Source organism: Lolium perenne, chromosome 1, assembly GCF_019359855.2.
Source record: "Lolium perenne isolate Kyuss_39 chromosome 1, Kyuss_2.0, whole genome shotgun sequence".
NCBI lineage: Eukaryota > Viridiplantae > Streptophyta > Magnoliopsida > Poales > Poaceae > Lolium > Lolium perenne.
The window spans coordinates 65,211,190-65,231,661 of NC_067244.2; the positions used below are offsets into that span (position 1 = coordinate 65,211,190).

At 51.3% G+C, this 20,472-nt stretch overlaps 1 protein-coding gene across 1 annotated transcript in view; it reads left to right on the plus strand.

Annotated features, from left to right (window-relative positions):
- Positions 1 to 20,472, plus strand: part of LOC139832341 (uncharacterized) — a 112,032-nt gene that overhangs the window by 70,493 nt on the left and 21,067 nt on the right. Inside the window, exons 4-6 of the mRNA XM_071822076.1 lie at positions 16,727 to 17,046; positions 17,133 to 17,370; positions 17,466 to 17,538. Of these exons, the coding sequence (XP_071678177.1) occupies positions 16,727 to 17,046; positions 17,133 to 17,370; positions 17,466 to 17,538 (631 nt within the window). The remainder of the gene's footprint in view (positions 1 to 16,726; positions 17,047 to 17,132; positions 17,371 to 17,465; positions 17,539 to 20,472) is intronic.

The window sequence follows — 20,472 nt, forward strand, 5'->3', positions numbered from 1 at the left end:
ACAGAGAGCAGCTGGTCCAGCGCCCAGTCTATTACCTCAGCGAAGTGCTCTCCCAGTCGAAGCAAAACTACCCCCACTACCAGAAGGTCACCTACGGCGTCTACATGGCAGCCAAGAAGCTCAAGCATTACTTTCAAGAACATCCCATCAGGGTGGTTGCCACAGCACCTTTGGCGGAAATCATCGGCAGCAAGGACGCCAACGGCCGGGTTGCCAAGTGGGCCCTGGAGCTAGCCGCCCACACCATCCTCTACGAGCCACGCACAGCCATCAAGTCGCAGATCCTCGCGGACTTCTTCGTCGACTGGGCTGAGATGCAGTACCTGCCGCCTGTGCCGGATTCCACACATTGGAAGATGCACTTCGACGGCTCGAAGATGCGCAATGGCTTGGGAGCCGGCATCGTCATCACCTCTCCCAAGGGAGACCGGCTGGACTACGTCCTGCAGATCCACTTCGCCGCATCCAACAATGTGGCGGAATATGAAGCGCTCATTCATGGGCTGAAGCTGGCCAAGGAGATTGGCGTGCGTCGCATACTCTGCTTCGGCGACTCCGACTTGGTCATACAGCAAGCATCTGGCGACTGGGACGCGAAGGACGCCAACATGGCCTCATACCGCTTCCATGTCCAGCAGCTATCCGGCTTCTTCGACGGCTGCGAATTCCACCATGTGCCACGAGCAAACAACGAAGCGGCTGATGCCTTATCCAAGATTGGCTCAACCCGGCAAGCCATTCCGCCGGGTGTCGCCTTGGCGGTTCTCAAGAAGCCGTCCATCATACCGTCACCGGACTCGGATTCAATATTCGTGCCGGCTGACCCGGGGGCTGCTCAGCCGAACCCGGGGGCTTCATCGCCCAAGTCGGGGGCTAACAAGCCAAACCCGCCGGCTAGCATGCCGAACCCGGGGACTTCTCAGTCCAACCCGGGGGCTTCATCGCCAAACTCGGGGGCTAGCAAGCCGAACCCGCCGGCTAGCAAGCCGAACCCGGCGACCATGCAGTCGAATCCGGAAGCTCCCACGCAGGAGGCCCTGTTGGTCAGTGCATTCGAGATAAGATGCGTACCTTCATGGGCACAAGAATTCCTCTCCTACCTCACCGACGGTGTGCTACCTGATGATAGAGTCCAGGCCAGGCAGATTGAGAGAAGGGCCAAGGCCTATACCATCATCAACCACCAGCTGTACAAACGCAGCGTAAGTGGGGTGTTCCAGCGGTGCGTCCAGCCGGCTGAAGGGATTGAACTCCTACGGGAAATCCATCAAGGAGAGTGCGGACATCACGCCTCATCCAGAGCCATAGTGGCCAAAGCCTTCCGGCACGGTTTTTACTGGCCAACTGCGCTCAGAGACGCAGAAGATTTGGTGAAGAAGTGCAACGGCTGTCAGCGCTTCGCAAAGCAGAGACACCAGCCGGCTTCCGCCTTGAAAACCATCCCCATCACATGGCCATTCGCCGTATGGAGCTTGGATATGGTAGGCCCATTCAGAACAGCGCGAGGCGGCATGACACATCTCCTGGTAATGATTGACAAATTCACCAAGTGGATCGAAGCCAAGCCAATCAAGAAACTGGACGGGTCCACAGCCGTCACATTCCTCAAGGAAATCATTGTGAGATTCGGCTACCCCCACACCATCATCACCGACAACGGCACCAACTTCTCCCAAGGCATCTTCTCTCGCTATTGCGGGGAAATGGGGATCCGGATGGCCCTATCTTCTATGGCACACCCAGAGTCCAACGGACAAGTGGAAAAGGCTAACGGCTTAGTCCTAGCCGGCATCCGGCCCCGGCTAGTGGAGCCGCTCGAGCGAGCAGCCGGCTGCTGGATTGAAGAACTGCCCAATGTGCTGTGGAGCCTGCGCACAACGACAAACCGCTCAGTCGGCTTCACACCATTTTTCCTCGTATACGGGGCCGAAGCCGTCTTGCCGACTGATATCGAGCATGACGCGCCAAGGATCAAGCTCTACACAGAAGCCGAAGCCAAAGAAGCTCGCGAAGATGGAGTTGACCTGGTCGAAGAGGCCCGGCTGCTGGCTGAGTCTAGATCTACTATCTACCAGCAAAGCCTCCGATGCTATCACAGCCGGAAGGTCCAGCCCTTAGCATTCCGAGAAGGAGACCTAGTGCTCCGGCTGATCCAGCGGACAGCCGGACAGCATAAACTGTCATCCCCATGGGAGGGTCCCTTCATCGTGAGCAAGGCAGTAGGCAATGATTCCTACTATCTCATAGATGCCCAAGAGGCTAAGAAAAACAAGCCGGACAAGGCTGACGAGGAGACTAAACGTCCCTGGAATGTCAGGTTACTCCGCCCATTTTACACATGAGAGCAGGAATGTATGTATCCCTTGTATCCCTTTTGTGAGTTATGAAAAAGCTTGCGCCAAGAGCATCGTTTCCGACAAGTTTTTCGCGTACTTTACCTTGTTTCGCCAATTGGCTTGAACCCTCTCACGTGGCCGGCTTAGTAACGTGATCCAGTTTCCGACAGCCGGCTTCCGATCCAGCTACAGACCGCAACCCGGCTGTCCGGCTGGCGGGAGTAAGGCCTAGGGAGCCGGCACGCGAAAAACGACTAAGGGAAAGAGTAAAAGCGAGTTGACTTGCAACTTTTCATAAAAGTGCCGGATTGCCAAATTCAGCTCGTTCGACTGAAATACTGTCGGCCTCACCCAGCGGCCCGCTCTTGATCCGGCGACGGATCGCAAGTCGGACGCACGACCGGCAAGAGCACAGCCAAAGAGTGGGGCGGATGGGAAAAAGCGAACGAGTCGAAAGAAAGCAACTCGGCACACAAATGATTAACAAACACATTAAAGTGTGACATAATTAAAGGGCGATAATATTCGTACATCTGCACCCGGCATCCCGGGGATTTAATAAATTGTCTTGGCAAAAGAACAACTGAAAAGCAGGAAATCTAAGCCGGAGGGGCATCAGTGGAGCCGGCTGCCGGGTCGTCCTCAGGCACGTCCTCCGCCTCCTCATCATCCATGTAATCTCCATCGGATGGAGGAGGGTTCGGATCCGCGACGAAGAGGGTCTTGTCGACGAAGTCGGCGATGGTGCTGGCTCGAGCAAGGCGGGCGGCCTTGAGATCGGCTGGGAGCTTGTCCTCCACGCCGGCTCGCCGGAACTCAAGCTGCCCCAGGTCCACCTCGTTGTACCAGGAGAGGACGAAGGACAGCGCCATGTCGGCACCGGCGCGCGTGGCCGACTCCTTCCAGTCGAGGAAGCGGTCCGGCGCCCGCTCCATCGCGGAGATGAGGCCGGAGATATCTTGCGGCGCCGCCTCTCCAGGCCACAGCATGGGCACCAGCTCTTCAGCCGCCTTCCGAAGCTCCCAGCTGAGCTTGGTGATGGGCTCGATGCGGGCAGCCATGGACGCCAGGTGGTCCTCCATGGAGAAGTACTCCGAGCTGCTCTCGCCGGTCTCCCGCCTCCTGGAGTCGCGCGCGACGCCAACGGCTGCCAAAGCCGCCTCCTGCGTCTCCGGGAAGGCCGCTGCAAGAAGAAGAAGCAAGTCAGAAACCATTGAAGCCGAAATAAGCTGAAAAATGCAAATTTTCGAAGTCCTAAGCCAAAAGGAAAAGCCTGGCGGCAGCCGGCAAGAACCGACTGCCACCAGCCCGAAGATGAGGATAGCGAAGAAATCAGAAGTTTCTGCTGCCGGCTGCCAACAAAAGCCGGCAAAGGGAAAGGAACATAAAGATATACTCACCCGCCAAGCCGCGATCAAGCGCACTAAAATCGTCGGTCCAGCGTTTGGCGGTAGCCGTCAGCTCTGTGGACTTGGCGGTGACCTCCTCCTGCAGTGCAAGCCGCTGCTTCTCCACCTCCGTCAGCCGCCGGCTCAGATCATCCACCTTCTCATTCTCCGCCGTCCTGAGGGAGTTGAGCTCGGTGAGGTGGTTCTTCTCCAGCAGGCGCAGCCGCGTCAGCTCTTGCTCAGCCAGCTTGAGCTTGCCGGCGGCGGATCGGCCCGCCTCCTCGCTCTCGGCGCACTGGGCGCGAGCGGCTCGGAGATCCGACTCCAGCTGCGGGACCTTGGCGGCTTCAGCTGCGAGGCGGCCAGAAAGAAATGTCAGCCAACCAAGATTAAAAAGAGAATAAGACATCAAGTCGAAAGAAGCGTAGAGCTTACCCTTGACGGCTTCCAGCTCGCGGGCCAAGTCGGCCCGGTCCAGCTTGGCCTTGTGGTAATGGGTGACGGCGCGGTTATACAAAGTGGTGCGCCGGTCCATCACAGCCTAAGGAAAAGAAAAAGTTAGTCGATCAGGCGAAACCCGTGCCAGCTCCAAGCAGCCGGCCCATGCCTCGGAGGGCTACCAGGATGATAATCAGATCAAAAACAGACGAAGCTTACCTTGCCGGCTTCCTCCACCTTGGCAACGTTAGCCGCGGCCTCGGCTGCCCTGGCCTTGAGACTGGCCTGCAGGCTGGAGAAGAACATCTCCACCGATGCTTGGCCGGGATTCCCCTCCCGGCTGGTCACCTCGTAGGAGTCGGCGCGGAGCCACGCCTGCTCCATGGTGGCAGCCGAGCCGAGGCTGGAGTCGGAGGCGGACGGCACCTGAAGAAGAAGTGCGCCCTTGGCCACGTGCAGGCCTTGTGGTGACGCCGATGGGGTCCCCGTCCTCACCAGCGCGCGCGAGTCGGCGCCCTCCATGCGCGCCGGCTCGTCCCTCGCCGGCTCCTGCCTGGCCGGTTCCTCTGTCGTCGGCTGCGGCGGCGGCATCGCTCCAGGCGCAGCGGATGGCCCAGCCGGCCCAGTCATCTCCGGCGCCTCGGGGCGCCTCCGGGCTCTCGTCCAGCTCCACCACGCTGGGCCTGGTGCCGGCTCCGGCCGCAGGCGGCGCGGCCCTGCGGTGCCGGTTCTAGGAGCAGCCCCCGCCGGCTCCGGCTCCGCCGAAGGCGGCATGCCCCGCTCGGCCCCCGGGCTGGGTCCGTAAGAGGTGTCCGGCGCGGGAACATGTCGTCCAGCGTCGGCTGCCGCGTCGGCTCGACCCACGTGCCGCGATCAGGCGCTGAGGCCAGCGGCACAGCGAAGGAAGGCGCCCCTGCGGCAGGCGGCGGTGGCGTAGGTGCGCGCGAGGAAGGCTGCGGCGTCTGCTCCCTCCTCTGGCGGGGAAGCGGCGACACAACGCGCGGAGCTTGCCGGGAGCCGCCGCCCTGGGCAAACTTGATAGGAGCCCTAGCCGGATAAACAGAGAGAAGATAAGCATAAAAGTAAGGAAAGAAAAGGAATCAAACAAGAAAAAGAAAGAGAACTCACCCGGCCTGCTCCGGGACCTTCTTCGGCTGTTGCCGGCGCTGCTTCTTCGCCTTCGCCTCCCAGGCGGCGGTGGAGCCGGCTCGCTTCGTGCCCTTGGGCGCCGAAGTCACCGTGGTGCTTGGCGGCCTCGTACGCAGAGGCACGGCGGGGATTGGCCCCGTGCCGGACGTCGCCGGCTCCTCCTCCTCCTGTTGCTCTGGTGAAGGGGGCGGATTGTGCTCCCCCTGGCCGCCTAGATCAGGCGCCTGCGGCAGGTCGTCGTCGCCGGCATGATCGCCGGCTTGGTCAGCCGGATCGACGTGATCCGGCGTGCACCTCCTCGTCGCCAGGTCGCCGTCCTCGGCGTTCTGGCGCTCAAAAAGCTAGAAAGACAGAAAAAACATAAGCATATGACAAGCCGGAAGTCGGCAGAAGAAAAAGGAAGTCGGCCTCGCAGCCGCAAGCCGGAAAATGGCAAAGACACGAGGCTTACCCGCGCCGGCGGATGGTCCCTGTCGCAGGGCACCAGCCCGTAGCTCCAGTCCTCCGCCAGGTTCGCCTTGGTGATGTGGTTCACCCGGCTGGCCACCTGGGCCTTGGTGAGCGGCGCCTTGGACGTCTGGTTCGGATCGAACCGGCCGGACATGTGCCCGATCTTGTGGGTGCGCATCTGGAGCGGCAGCACCCGGCGCTCGGCGATGGTGCAGAGGAGATCTTCGGCAGTCAGCCCGCCATCGGTGGCTGTCGCCAGGAAATCCCAAAGCAGGTTCACCTCGGCGTTCTGATCCGTCGAGCGGGCGTTGTGGCTCCAGTTGATCCGGCCGACTGGAGGAGCCGGGTTGAACTCCGGCAGGTTGATCCGGTCGACGAGCTCCCCCTCGTTGCGCACGTAGAAGAATGACATCTGCCAGTTCTTCACCGAGTCGACGATGGGGATTTTGGGGAAAGGCGTACCAGGCCGGGTGTAGATCGAGGCGGCGCCGCAGGCTCGCAGGCGGCCGTCGTTGGTCTGCGCCTTCAAGAAGAAGAGCCGACTCCAGAAGTCGATGTCGGGCCACAAGCCGGCGTAAGCCTCCATGAACGCCACGAAGCAGCTCAGGAGGACGCACGCGTTGGCCGGCAGGTGATGCGGCTGAAGGCCGAAGTGGTCGAGGAACTGCCGGAAGAACGTCGAAGCCGGCAGGCCCAGCCCGCGATCGAGGTGCGCGCCGAAGACGACGCACTCGCCAGGCTCCGGCTTGGGCTCCACCTCCTCGCCGGGCACCCGCGTGATCACCGACTACGGGATCCGCCGGAGGCGCACCAGTCGTTCGACGTCGTCCTCCCGCATGTAGGAGCCCCTCCACGATCCGCTGGGGGACGCCATTGACGAGGTCGAGGAAGAAGATTACCAGGAGAGACTAAACGGCGAGGAAGAACCTTGCGACCGCAGCGGCGACAACGGCGGCTGAGGACGCTCCGTCGAGACGCGCGGCCCCGTGGCGCCGGATTGACGGAGTGGCGGCGGTGGATCGATGAAGATTCGCCCGCCGGAGTTCGCCAGCGGGAGGCGTTCGCCGGGGCAACAGCGAGCTCGAGCGCGCAGAGAGCGATGGAAGCAGGAGCGCGAGGAGGAAGAGAATGGCAAGTGGCCGCCTCGATACCGCCCCCGCGGCATTTATAGCCGACCGCGGCGGGCGGTTGGCCTCCAAGTGGCCGACGTGGGCCACGTCTCCGGATTTACTGCGCCATAACTCCTCCCACGACCGCTACCGTTACCAGAAACGGCCACACCACGTCGCCCACTACCGCACCGGATCCGGAGGGACATTGATGTGACCAGACGAACCGACCGCCAGGCCAGGCATCAGGCCAGTCAAGTCGGGCGCAGGGCCTGAGGCGGCGGAGACTCCGGCGCGCCGCAAGCCGGAGCCGGACAATAAGTTCCACCCGAGCCAAAATTCATCAGCAAGGCGGAGGCGCCATCAGATCTTGCGAGAAAGCAAAAACTGTACAAGTGTAAAAAGCGGCCGGCTGGGAGCAGCCGGCAGGAACGAGCCGGATGAGGGCGCAGCCGGCTGAAAGGAAATCCTCAGTCGGCCCCTCCAAGTGCCGTCAAATATATTCAAGAAGCCAGGAAAACCTGCCTAGGTCCTTCTAAACGCAGGACCTTGCCAGCTTCGGGGGCTAATGTCGGGGGGAAGACCCCGGATAGGGCAATGGACACGGAGCAGCCGGCTGGCCACTGGCCGGCTCGCGGCAAAGGCCGGCTGAGGAGCAGCCGGCTAGCGCCGTGGCCGGCTGGTCCGGAAGCCGGCTAGCTCTAGGTCCTAGTCGGCCTGGCTGCGGCCACCAACGCTGTAGCTGGGCCGGCTTCTACAAGCCATATCCGACTGGGGTTTGTACCTCAGACCGACTCGAGGCTGGCGAGTCTTGCACTGGAAGGAACCGGGTGGGTGATCCGGGTTCCTAAAGTCCACGCCGACTCCATCTTCCGTAAAGCGCGGGGCACTGTGGAGCAATAGTGCCACGCGCCGGACAGGCCGTCAGGGCTTACGACGATCCGTACTGGCTACAGTGGCTGACGGCGACAGGGACACCTCCTCTCCATACCGCTGACCGTGGCAGCCGGATGGGACAGGCCACCATGCCTCAACCACTCCTGACGTCACCGCCTCGGGAAGGAGCGGAAGCCAAAGCCGGCCAAGCCGGCCAGTAGACTATAGGGTCTTATATGTAAAGTGCCGGTGCCTATATAAGCCGCACTACCCCCTCTCGTGCAGGGGATCGATCATTTATTGCTTCCACCCACCTACAGAGCTGCCCTGTGAGAGAGACCATCGTCTCCTTTAGCCTCCCAGGAGCAGCCGGACACAGCTCTAGGAGCACCATTGTATTGTGTGATCATCATATACACTCATAGCAGGAGTAGAGGTTTTACCTCCATCGGAGGGCCTCGAACCTGGGTACGTCGCCGTGTCGCTCGTGCCCATACCCGCATCTGGATACCGCCGTGAGATCCCTCAGGAACCACTTCGATTAGCCACCCTATGGCATATGCCGTGACGATACCACGACAGATGGTTAGAGTTGATTAAGGATTACGACCTTAAAATCAACTATACACCAGGCAAGGCTAATGTAGTAGCAGATGCCCTAAGTAGGAAGAGTACGGAGAATCAACCTACGGAATGGGAGATTCCAAAGGAACTTCGGAAAGAGCTAGAGGAGGCTCAGATTTTGTTTATTCAAGATGATGATAAGGGAAGTATAGCAACCATGAGGATTATGGATGAGATGTATTCGGATTTGAAATATGAGATTATCCGAAATCAAGCGGATGATTTGTTCATCCAAGAGGAAATCAAGAGGATTGGAGAAGGAAGACCATCGGAATTCCATCTAGGGGATTTTGATTCATTATACTTCCAGAAAAGGATCTGTGTACCGGATGATCCAGAAGTGAAGTCAATCATATTAAAGGAAGCACATGAAACCCCTTATTCAATACATCCGGGAAGTACTAAGATGTATATGGATTTGAAGGAGATGTTTTGGTGGAACAACATGAAAAGAGAAATAGCACAATATGTCTCGGAATGTCATACATGTCAACGAGTGAAGGCAGAACATCAGAGTCATGCGGGATTACTCAAACCACTAGAGATACCGGAATGGAAATGGGATGAAATCGGAATGGATTTTGTTACTGGTCTACCAATGACTAGTAAGAAGAAGGATATGATATGGGTAATAGTGGACAGGCTTACCAAGAGTGCTCATTTCATAGCCGTAAATACAAAAGATACTGCAGAAAAGCTTGTGGATATATATGTGAAGGAGATTGTGAGTAAGCATGGAGTACCCAAGAAGATAGTCTCAGATAGAGGTTCAATTTTCACATCAGCATTTTGGAAACAACTCCAAGAAGCTTTGGGATCCAAGTTGGATTTCAGTACAGCATATCATCCACAAACCGGTGGACAAACCGAAAGAACCAATCAGATACTTGAGGACATGCTTAGAGCTTGTGCTCTGAACTTTGGAGGCTCATGGGAGGATCATTTACCTTTAGCGGAGTTCTCATATAACAATAGTTATCAGAGTAGCATCCAGATGGCACCGTACGAAGCATTGTACGGAAGAAAGTGTCGATCACCAATTTGTTGGTTCGAAACCGGAGAAAACAAGGAGTTTACACCGGACTACATCAAGGAGAGACAAGACGTTATCGAGGTGATCCGGGATAGACTCAAAATAGCTCAGAGTCGTCAGAAGAGTTACGCCGACTTAAAGAGAAGAGATTGGGAACCGAAAGTGGGAGACATGGTTTATTTAAAGGTTAGCCCAATGAAAGGACTTACGAGGTTCGGAGTGAAAGGAAAGTTAAGTTCTCGATATATAGGACCATTTAAGATACTCAGTCAGAATCGAGGAATAGCTTTTGAGTTGGAGTTACCGGCACAACTACGTCAAGTTCATAATGTGTTTCATGTTTCACAACTCAGAAAGTGTTTGAAGGCACCGGATGATCCTATTACATATGAAGAAATAGAATTGCAATCTGATCTAACTTATGTGGAAAAACTGGAAAAGATCTTAGAAGTACAGTGGAAGAAGTTAAGAAACAGAGCAATCAAATACTGCAAAGTTCAATGGCAACATCATCCTGAGCGAGAAGCAACTTGGGAGACGGAAGAAGAATTAAGGAAGTCTTACCCCGAGATGTTCAGGTACCAATCTTAACTTCGGGACGAAGTTTCTGTTAAGGGGGAGAGGCTGTAATGACCTAGAACATAGGAACAACGAAGGGTAGATTTAGAAATGGGATGTGCATTTCATCGCAAAACGGGGGAAATTTTCGCGCCTTATTGCAACTAAACCTAAGAGGGTTCGAGGTTCTCTCTCATTTTGCATTTAGGGTTAGGCAATGTGAGTTAGGGAAATTTCGACATGATCTCTTTTGTAACTTGTTACTTTGGGGAATGATTGCATTTGATAAGTGTTAAGCATTTAACTATACACATCACACAATATAAACAATGAATTCCAAATTTCAAATACAATATATAAATTCAAATCACTTTGAATTTCAAAGTGAATATCAAATACAATATTCAATCAAACATTACATAATACAAAAGCTCATAAACCAAAACTTGAGCTTTATTGATATACAACACAAATACAAAGTCTTTACAGTATTCTTGATACAAGAATTGAGACATAATGATCAGGAATAAAAGAAAAGGAAAATTACAAGTTTATTCTAAACTAAACCTAAACTAAGTGGCTTGAGGATGATCTTCTGGCCATAGCATAATTCAAACCTGCAAAACAAAAACATAGAACAGATACTAAACAGAATATCAGTGTTAACAAAGTTCAGTTTGGACAGTTAGCAAAAATCACAGGAAATTCAGTTTGGACAGTGCAAACTATCACAGCACACTTGTGCTTGTCCAAATTCCTGGACAGCACAAGATAGACATAGGCAGACCAACACTGAGCAAGCCATAGTGGGCTCAAGTTTCACCATATGAAGGCTGTTGCTAGGCAAGCAACAGCAAGGCAATGCAAGGGGTGAGTCATAAAGTAACCAAGCTTGTGTGTCATGGCCAGGGAAGAAGTAGAGACCATATAAATAGCACACAAACCCTAGAACCATGACAGTCGACCAGAAATGCAAATCACCAGGTAAGGGTGAAGCAAGAACAAGCACCAGTTCATCCAATTCATACTCAAGAACAGAAACCAACACAACCACTTAGCCACCAGGAATCATGGTGACCTGAGAAGATCAACCAGAAACTGGAGGTGAAGGGCTGTGCATAGAAACCCCAAGTCTGCATCAACCAAATATTTCACACTAGGAGCTAGAACAAGGTATACCAAGTTCCTGGACATATCCAATGGATCTGATCCATCATATATGCATGAAATAAGCATGGGAATGAGCAGATGCTCATATGGGTAGATCATCACTTGGTTTTCACCAAGGATTACTGCCAGTCAAAAAGCTACTAAAAATAGAAAAGCATCTAGGTACAGATCTTGTACACAGAAACTAGCACACATGCACAGATGCACACAATAGCCAGATCAGATGCACAGATAGCACTAGTAGATGAATTGCAAGGATTAGCAGCTAATAAGACTACACAGTAAATCCTAAGCTATGAACCATCAGTAAACCCTAGATTTCATCAGGCAAGCATATTGGCATTCATATCAAGTATGATTCCCAAATATGCAAGCAAAGGTTGAGTAGCCACAAGATCCAACTAAATAGGTGAGCAACCAATCAGTAGCAAGGCCACTGAGGTCACATCACACTTAGCACCAACTAAAAGAAAGCCAAATATAGCACATCATTATCCAGGAATGGATTCAGATTCAATTGCTTGCTACACAATCATGAATAGTCAAATCATTTGCAAGCAAGTCATTTAAATCATTACTGCATAAGAAGTTCATCATAACTTAATTAATTCAAGCATGAATTTATCACAGATCCATGCTTAATACTGACAGCAACATAATATAAGGCAACACAGATTAATCACTGCATCATGACCACTGGAGCAAGTCCAGGTAGCTTGAATAAGCAACAGCACAAGTAAGCAACAGCATAGTGATGCTTGAGCATCAGCATCACAAGGAAATTGAATTACTTAGCCACATAATTAATTAGTAAGCCATCACTGACATTGAATTGATCAAATGGATCAATTAAATCAAGCCAAGCTACACAGGGAAGCTAGCCAACAAGCAAAGAATGATCCAATGGATCACTAGCTTGCATAGGAAGCACAGAAGCATATCACAGGCACCACTGGCACACACACAAGTGTCACTGATGCATCACAAGTACACCTAGACAAGCAAGCATGATATACCAGTAAGCACAAGCAAGCCATAATCAATCATAGCATGGCATAGCAGGCTCTTGATCAAGCACAACAGAGCATGGCAAGTACAGGGCATGCTAGGAGCAGCAGAGAAGCAAGCATAGCATGAATAGCAAGCAAAGCAACATTGGTCAGTACCAGTAACTGGTAATTTGGCCATGAGCTTGCAGTAGATAGAAGCATAGGAAGGTTGAGCAGCTATGGCATAGCTCTGCGTGATCACAAGACCACCAGAGATCAACAGAGCACGAGGAGGAAGAAGAACAGTGGCAAGGGAGGCGCACAGAAGAGAAGGAGAAGATGAAGCACTTACTTGCGCCTGGAAGCAGAAGCTAGGGCATGGCGAGGCAGTGCTCGCGCGGCCCTAACAGCTGCAAGTCCAGGGTAGGCGCCGACGTTATGCCGGCGAACCCAACACCACCGTAGCGAGCACCTGAGGCGACGGCACGAGTACTGCGACAAGCACCCGCGCCAGGTGATACGTCCAAAACGTATCTACTTTCCCGAACACTTTTGCTATTGTTTTGCCTCTAATTTGTGTATTTTGGATACAACTAACACGGACTAACGCTGTTTTCAGCAGAACTGTTCTGGTGTCTCGTTTTTGTGCAGAAATCCAACTTTCGGGAAAATCCTCGAAATTTATGCAGAAGGCCCTATTTTCCAAGAATACTGACGGAGCCAGAAGGACAACTCAGGTGGAGGCCCGAGGGCCCCACACCATAGGGCGGCGCGGCCCAGGGGGGGCCCGCGCGGCCATGTGGTGTGGCCCCCTCGGCCGGCCTCCGACGCCCTCCTTCGGACTATTTATCAGCCTCGACCTAAAAACGCACGGGCAGAAGTCGAAGTCGCCAGAAACCCTCCAGAACGCCGCCACATCACGAAACTCCGTCGCGGGAGCCAGAAGTCTCCGTTCTGGCACTCCGCCGGGACGGGGAATTGGAGGAGATCATCGCCGCCATCACCGCCAACGCCTCTACATCAACCAGCCATGTTTCCCCCATCCATGTGTGAGTAATTCCCCCGCTGTAGGCTGAAGGGGATGGTAGGGATTGGATGAGATTGGTCATGTAATAGCATAAGATTGTTAGGGCATAGTGCCTAGTGTCCGTAATTGGTACTTTGATGATATTGTTGCAACTTGTTATGCTTAATGCTTGTCACTAGGGCCCGAGTGCCATGATCTCAGATCTGAACATGTTATTGTTTCATCAAGATATTCATTGTTTATTGATCTTACCTGCAAGTTGTACACACATGTCGCTGTCCGGAACCGATGGCCCCGAAGTGACAGAAATCGGGACAACCGGAGGGAATGGTAACGATGTGAGGATCACATGTGTTCACGGAGTGTTAATGCTTTGCTCCGGTACTCTATTAAAAGGAGTACCTTAATATCCAGTAGTTTCCCTTGAGGCCCGGCTGCCACCGGCTGGTAGGACAAAAGATGTGGTGCAAGTTTCTCATTGCGATCACGTACGACTATAATTGGAACACATGCCTATTGATTGCTTTGTACTTGGACACCGTTTTATTATTATCTGCAAATGCCCTGCTATGAGTGTTACATGAGTTTCTCTCATCCATGCAACGCCCGTTCATCCGTCCCCGTGCCTACAGTATTTTAATCCTGCTGTTTACTAAAATCACTACTGCTGTCTCTGTTACTCTGCTGCTGTTATTTCACTACTGCTACTGCTATAAAACTGTTACTACTGATAAACTCTTGCGAGCAAGTCTGTTTCCAGGTGCAGCTGAATTGACAACTCCGCTGTTGACAAGGTATCAACTTGTCAATGCCTATGGATTGTAGGCTAGGGTTTAGTTGGAAGTAGAGGGTAAGTAGATCTCGAAGGTTTCAGCCGAAAAGTACTCGACGATTATGAAAACTAGGGTTTGCAGACAATGATTCGATTGATTCGTCGTCCCTCGACTCCCCCTTTATATAGGAGGTGGAGCCGAGGGATTCGTGTTATACAAGTTTACAGAGTCCGGGACGGTTTCTAACTCATCCCGCCAGATTACAAATAACACTTCCTATTACAACTCTATCTTTCCTTAATAGATCTTGGGCTCCCGAATCTTCTTATTCTTCGGGTATTGGGCCTCTAGTAAACCCCGGGTACCATCTTCGGCAGGCCCATTTGGGATGCCTATGTCAGTAGCCCCCGAGATTTTGCTTGAATCGTAGAATCAGGGAAAATCTCCACTGTTTATTTTTATTCGAGAGCTTTAACTTTTTTATATTTCTTCACATAAAATTCTATATTGTACAGGGATAATGGTAGTTGGGGCTAGTTCATCTGACGGATCAGGTACTAGTTAACTGCTCTAGTGGCAATCCGCAAAAACCTACTTCAAAATCACGTCCCTGGACATGATCTCGGGATACTGGTGTAAACTTCGACAGGTGCCGCTTAAGGTCTTACCATTCTGTCGAGTCCCAGTCAAATTTATCGGGTACCTAACGCGTCCGTTAGGATTTTTCTTCGTATCTGTTGATACGGATAAAGGCAGCAGAGCGCAGTCTTTGGCGATGCCACGCCCAGCAGAACGGATCTGGGGTCTTACCTTCGCAAATTTGCGGCATTCAGAAATTGATCGCAACTTCGGCGTTCTGAGAATATATTGTCGAGTGCTTTTCCGGCTGTTGGAATGGCACATTTTACCGAGTCAAATATGACTTATATTGCTCTCCCGATGGGAGTATATGTCGAGTGAATTATAACTCGAAATATACTCTCTTGCTTTTCTATTTTTTCTTTGTTAATTTCATCGGGCACGCGAACAGCGTTCCCGATGGGAGTAGCCCCCGAGGCTACAACCAAGAACTTGTGCTTGGTTGTAGGCTCAACATTTTAGTCCACCTTGTCGCTATATTGCCATTATTTCCCAATATAATCTCTTTCTTCTTTCTCTTTTTTTTTTTATCTCTCGGGTGCGCGAACAGCGCTCCCGATGGGAGTAGCCCCCGAGGCTACAGCCAAGGACTTGTGCTTGGTTGTAGGCTCCCGCAATTTCTATATTGCCATAGTCGAAATTTTACTTTTTGTCGAAGTAGCCCCCGAGCATTTGGGCAAAAACTTGTTTTTGATCAAAGGCTCCCGAAGTATTGAATAATTCTTCCTGTCGCCAATCTTCTTTTATTTTTCTTGTCGACATGCTTCCCTTAATCAAATTTACTTCATCCTTCTCGAATAGTCGTGATTTTTCTGCCTTGTGGGTCCATTGCTTCCACCACGTTGACACGTCATGCAAGTGGGGGACACACGTCCTCCGCTTTTTCTGGCGCACGTACGGTAACGCCTATCTCAGTAAAAATACTTTTTTGCCCTTGTATCTAGAAAATCTATTCTCACCACACGATTTCTTCATCCAACGGCACACTGCTTCACCCGATTCTTATATAAACCTTTCTTCAACCTCCGTTCATCCCCTCGCTTGCGCCGCTCACCTGTTCCTCTTCGCAAAACTTCCCCTGCGCCCAACTCTCTCTGATCTTCCGCACTCGCATACATTGCTCTGCCCATTGCCGTTGATGCCACCGCGCGCGCGTCTGACTCGCCACAGCACTCCGGAATCCAAGATGGCCGCCGAGGATCTTGAGTGGGAGAGATCCAAAATCTCCAACCAAGACACCAACATGCTGAAGAGGCTTGGCCTCATGAAGAAGGAGGACGCCATCCGCTTTCCCAGCGAAGAAAGCTACCCCAAGCCTCCAATGGAGTACCGGGTTAGTTTTGTTGATCATCTCATCCGCGGCCTTTCGACCCCAATCCACGATTTCCTCCGCGGCCTTCTTTTCGTTTATGGGATTCAACTGCACCAGTTGACCCCCAATTCCATCCTTCACATTTCTATTTTCATCACGCTTTGCGAATGCTTCCTCGGAATCCCTCCCAACTGGGCTCTGTGGAAGCGCATTTTCTGCCTCCGCCGCAATGGCTCCCACAACGTCACTTATAACATAGGTGGCGTTGTTATCTGTGTTCGTACTGATGTCGACTATTTCGACGTCAAGTTTCCTGATTCTGTCCAAGGATGGCGCAAAAAGTGGCTCTACATTCACGAAGAAAGCGCCAACTCCGTTGAGCACAACATAATTCCTTTCGACGGAAGTGCCAGAATTCAGCGCCGCCGCTCCTGGGATGCCGAAGCTTCTGAGGAAGAGAAAAAGGCGACAGAGTCACTCATGTCTCGCATTCGTCAGCTTCAAAACACTCGAGGCAAGGAGCTGTCTGGTGTTCAAATCACTGCCTACTTCCTTAGGATTAGAGTGCAGCCTCTTCAGGCTCGCAAAAATCCCCTTTGGACATACTCTGGTAAAAATGACGCCAACAGAATCTCCGGTGATCTTTCCACCAAGGACTTGGAGAAGTTGGTTCGAAGACTTTCTCGCCTGGGCAAGGACCCAGTTCCTTCCTCTTGTCGCGTGGAACCATACAGCTCCGCCAATCCACTCCCCGAGGTATTTTGTCTTCCCGAATTTTTATCTTGTTCCGCACTTTCTCTGCATCTCATTGTATTGTCATCTCTTTAATTTTCCTTTGGTCACTATTTTTTACAGAACCATCCTACTATGACTTCCCTTCCTCCTCTTCCTGAGGGTGGAGAAGTCGAAGAACAGGCCATCGTTGCCGAAGATACTCAAGGTTCTTCTATTCCTGAAAGTGAAGTCGCGGGTTCTCACAAATCTGCGGCTTCTCATGAAAAAGAAGTTGAGTCTGAGGCCAGTGAATCGACGCAATCCCTTCCTCCTGCTGTTTCTCCAAGGAACAAAAGGAAAAGGACTGATGCCGAGGATTCTGGCACCTCTAAGGCTGAAGAAGTTGTTCCTTCTCATCCGAAGGCAGCTTACGATCCTTATGTTGAATCCCTCGTCAGCTCGTAAGTCGTTTTTATCTCTCCCTATTTTTGTACTCGAAATATTTATCTTGTCTTTCTTTTTATACTGCCGATTTCTTGATCAACAGTGATGAGGAGGAAGAAGTACCAGTTACTGACGTGGCTCCTCGGACAAGCACGTCACGTACTGTACTTGCCTCAGACACGCTAGTTGAAGGAGAAGAAACCTCGCCTCCTCAACAAAACGTCGTCACCACTACTCCACCATCAAGCCCCCTTGCTCCTTCACCAAAAAGGACAAGGGTTGAAAAGATTGTTGAACCTGCCCCTCAGTTAGGCAGTTCATCGACTCTGCTCTTAGATGATGTAAGTTTGTCGACATCTATATTTTCCTTATTTTGTTTTTTCACCTTTCCTCTTTTTCATGCCGATGTTTCTCTTGCTGTGTTCACCTTGAACAGCCTATGATCAAAGATCTTCTCCGCATCGGTTCCCAATTTATTGGGTACCGTGAATATGCTAATAGAGCCGAAGGTAACGACTTTTATACTTGCTGTTTTTCCTTGATTTTTTACTCCTGTTGCTTGTCGCGATTTTTGATCTTTCTTCTCTCTCTTTTTTCATATCTCGACAGAGAAACTTGCAGAGGCCAACGAACGCGCCGACGCACTTGCTCGAAAACTTGAGCAAAGTGAGGCGGCTCGCAAGAAAGCCGAACTCGCTGCTAGCAAAGCCAAGACCGAAGCTGATGAAGCCAAGGCGAAAGCTGCTGGTGTCGAGGAACTGCAGAAAAGACTTGAGGATGCTACAGCTGCCTTAGATGAGCACAAAGCTGCGCAAGCTTCTCGTGAAGAAGGAATCCTCAAGCGCCTGAAAACTCAGAGTCGCCGCACTTTCGGTAATTTTGCTGATCTCTTCTATTTTTATGAGAATCGTTGTTTCTTGTCTTTTCGCTGATGTTTTGTTTCCTTGACAGTCCAAACAAACCAGGAGTTTGATCTGACGAATCCTGTCGATGACCCGCTCCTTGACGCACTTTCCTATCTGGAGCTTCATGGGTCCGAGATTCGTGAAGGTGTGTCAAATGCCAACGCAGTATTGTCGGCGTTGTTCCCCTACTTCTTCCCGAAGAAAGAGGAGCCCGCGACTTTCCTCAACCTTGCCAAGATGTTCAATACGCCGGAAGACCTTGGACTGAAGATGCGCCAAGAGAATATGAAGGTTACCGTTGAAAACACTGTCGCTTTGGTTGCTGACAGTCGACAGACTATTGACTGGATGAAAGTTGGCGACACCGAGCAAATAGAGCAATCAAGGTGGAAGTCGCTGATCAAGGCAGCCAAGCCCAACACTAAGAAGATCTTGGCCTATCTCGGGATTAAGCCAGCGTCGACTCCTAGCTCGTCAAGGCCGGAGGTCTAGTTGCATGCCTCTGTTTTTTCTTTCTGTTTCTTTTGCTCTTGTTGCCAAAGTAGTCATTTGGCGACACGTATTTCTTAGCTCCACTGTAATGCCCTTGTAATTATTCCAAGAGATTAATGAAAAACTCTATCTTTGCTTGTCGTTTGATGTTGTTCTGTTTAAATTTCAGTTGATATTTGATAACTATACTCCAACTTCCGCTCCTTCCAATGTTTCGCCTTCTTCTTCTCGCGCGAGGAGAGCTTTTGCTGATACTGCACCTGTCGACGATACCTTGTCGCAAGAATTGGATGAACTTCGACAACAACTTTAGTATGCGAAGAAGCAAACACTTGTGATGATGGAGCAATCTCGTAAGTCATCTGAAGCCAAAAAAGTTGCTCTCCAGCAAGCTCGCGAGGCCGTGGCTGCTGAGGAAATTGCTGCTTCCGAGGCTGAAAAGGCGACTACTCGAGAAAATTTCATGCTCGAATTAATGAATGAAGCCAGTGCAGATATGTCGGGTATGCCTGTTTCATCCTCTGATATCTTTCATCTTCATGCTATTGTCTCTTAAAGGTTTCCACTTCTTTGTTTTGATAGGTGCCTTTACTGATGCTGCTGCCGAGGAAGAGAGGGTAAATGCTAGGACAAACCTCCTTGTTAATCTTTCCCTGGACCATGGTTCGTTGTTTTGGGCTACCCCAGAGAGGACCCGCCAAATTGTCAGATTTCAAGATCGCACCTCTCAAACTCGCGATTTTCTTGACTTCTGTACCAAGACCTTGTCCATGGTTTACAACTCCATGTTTCCTCGGAACGTCCAACCAAAAACTCTTCCTGAATTGATGGAAAGGTTCAAGGATGCTCGCAGTATCCATGATTTTGTCAAAGCTCAACTAGTAGCTGGCGCCAGATTTGCTCTTATCATGCTCCAGATCTGCCACTCGAATCTTGACCTTACCCAAGTTGTCGCGAAGGTTCACCAAAAGGTAAAACGTCGGAGAGTTGGTGTTGACAGAATTAACACGAAGGTTACGCCTATAGCCGAAGAAATGATTGAGGACCTTCTTCGGATGGACGCCGACTTTTTTGCCGATGGCCATTATGCCGATTTTCTTGGTGCTGCTCCTGAGGAAAACAGAGTTACTCTTGATGACATATTGAATCAAGACTAGTTATTTTCTTCTTGTAGATATTTCTTCTTTGTAATCCATGACTATATTGTAAAGCAATCATTATATTTCTCTGTTTGTCTAGCCCCCGAGTGTTTCGGTGACTCTTTACTGTATTTGTATATTTGCGAGGTTTTGAACCAAGGCATTTATATATTTATGGCGAATATGAGCCCCCGAGCTTTTTATTGAGTACTATTTTGTATTTTTATTGACTCGCGAGGTATTTGAATACCAAGGCAAGGCTTTTCTTTTGTCGATGAACTATATTGAAATTCGTCGGAGCAAAGACTTTGATCATGTCGATAAAGAAGAAAAGTTATTTTGACACTATCTTTATTATATTGCAGCACCGCGAGCCCGCCTCATTAAAAACCTTCTCCGGCCCCACTCGGTGCCCCGAAAAAGGAAAAGAGTGCGTCTGAAAACTCGCGGGCGTTTCAGTACATTGAAGTTTTACAAGGACTATATTTTGACTCTAGGCGTAGAACCGCCTAAGTTGCGCCACGTTCCAGGGGTTTGGCTCCTCCACCCCTGTCTTCTTGTCCTTTATCCTGTATGCTCCTCCTCCGATTACTTCCATGACAATGTAAGGGCCAAGCCATGGTGACTCGAGTTTTTCATGACTTTTTTGCGTGAGCCGAAGAACTAGGTCTCCCACCTGAAAAGATCTTGGCCGCAAACGTCGACTGTGGTAATTCTTCAAGTCCTGTTGATATTTGGTTACCCGAGATAATACTTCATCTCGAGCTTCATCAAGTGCGTCGACGTCATCTTCTAGCGCTCTTCTCGACGTTTCTTCATCATATTCAGCGACACGTGGAGAGTTGTGCTCTATCTCGATTGGTAGTACTGCCTCTGCTCCATGAACCAGGAAAAACGGAGTTTCCTG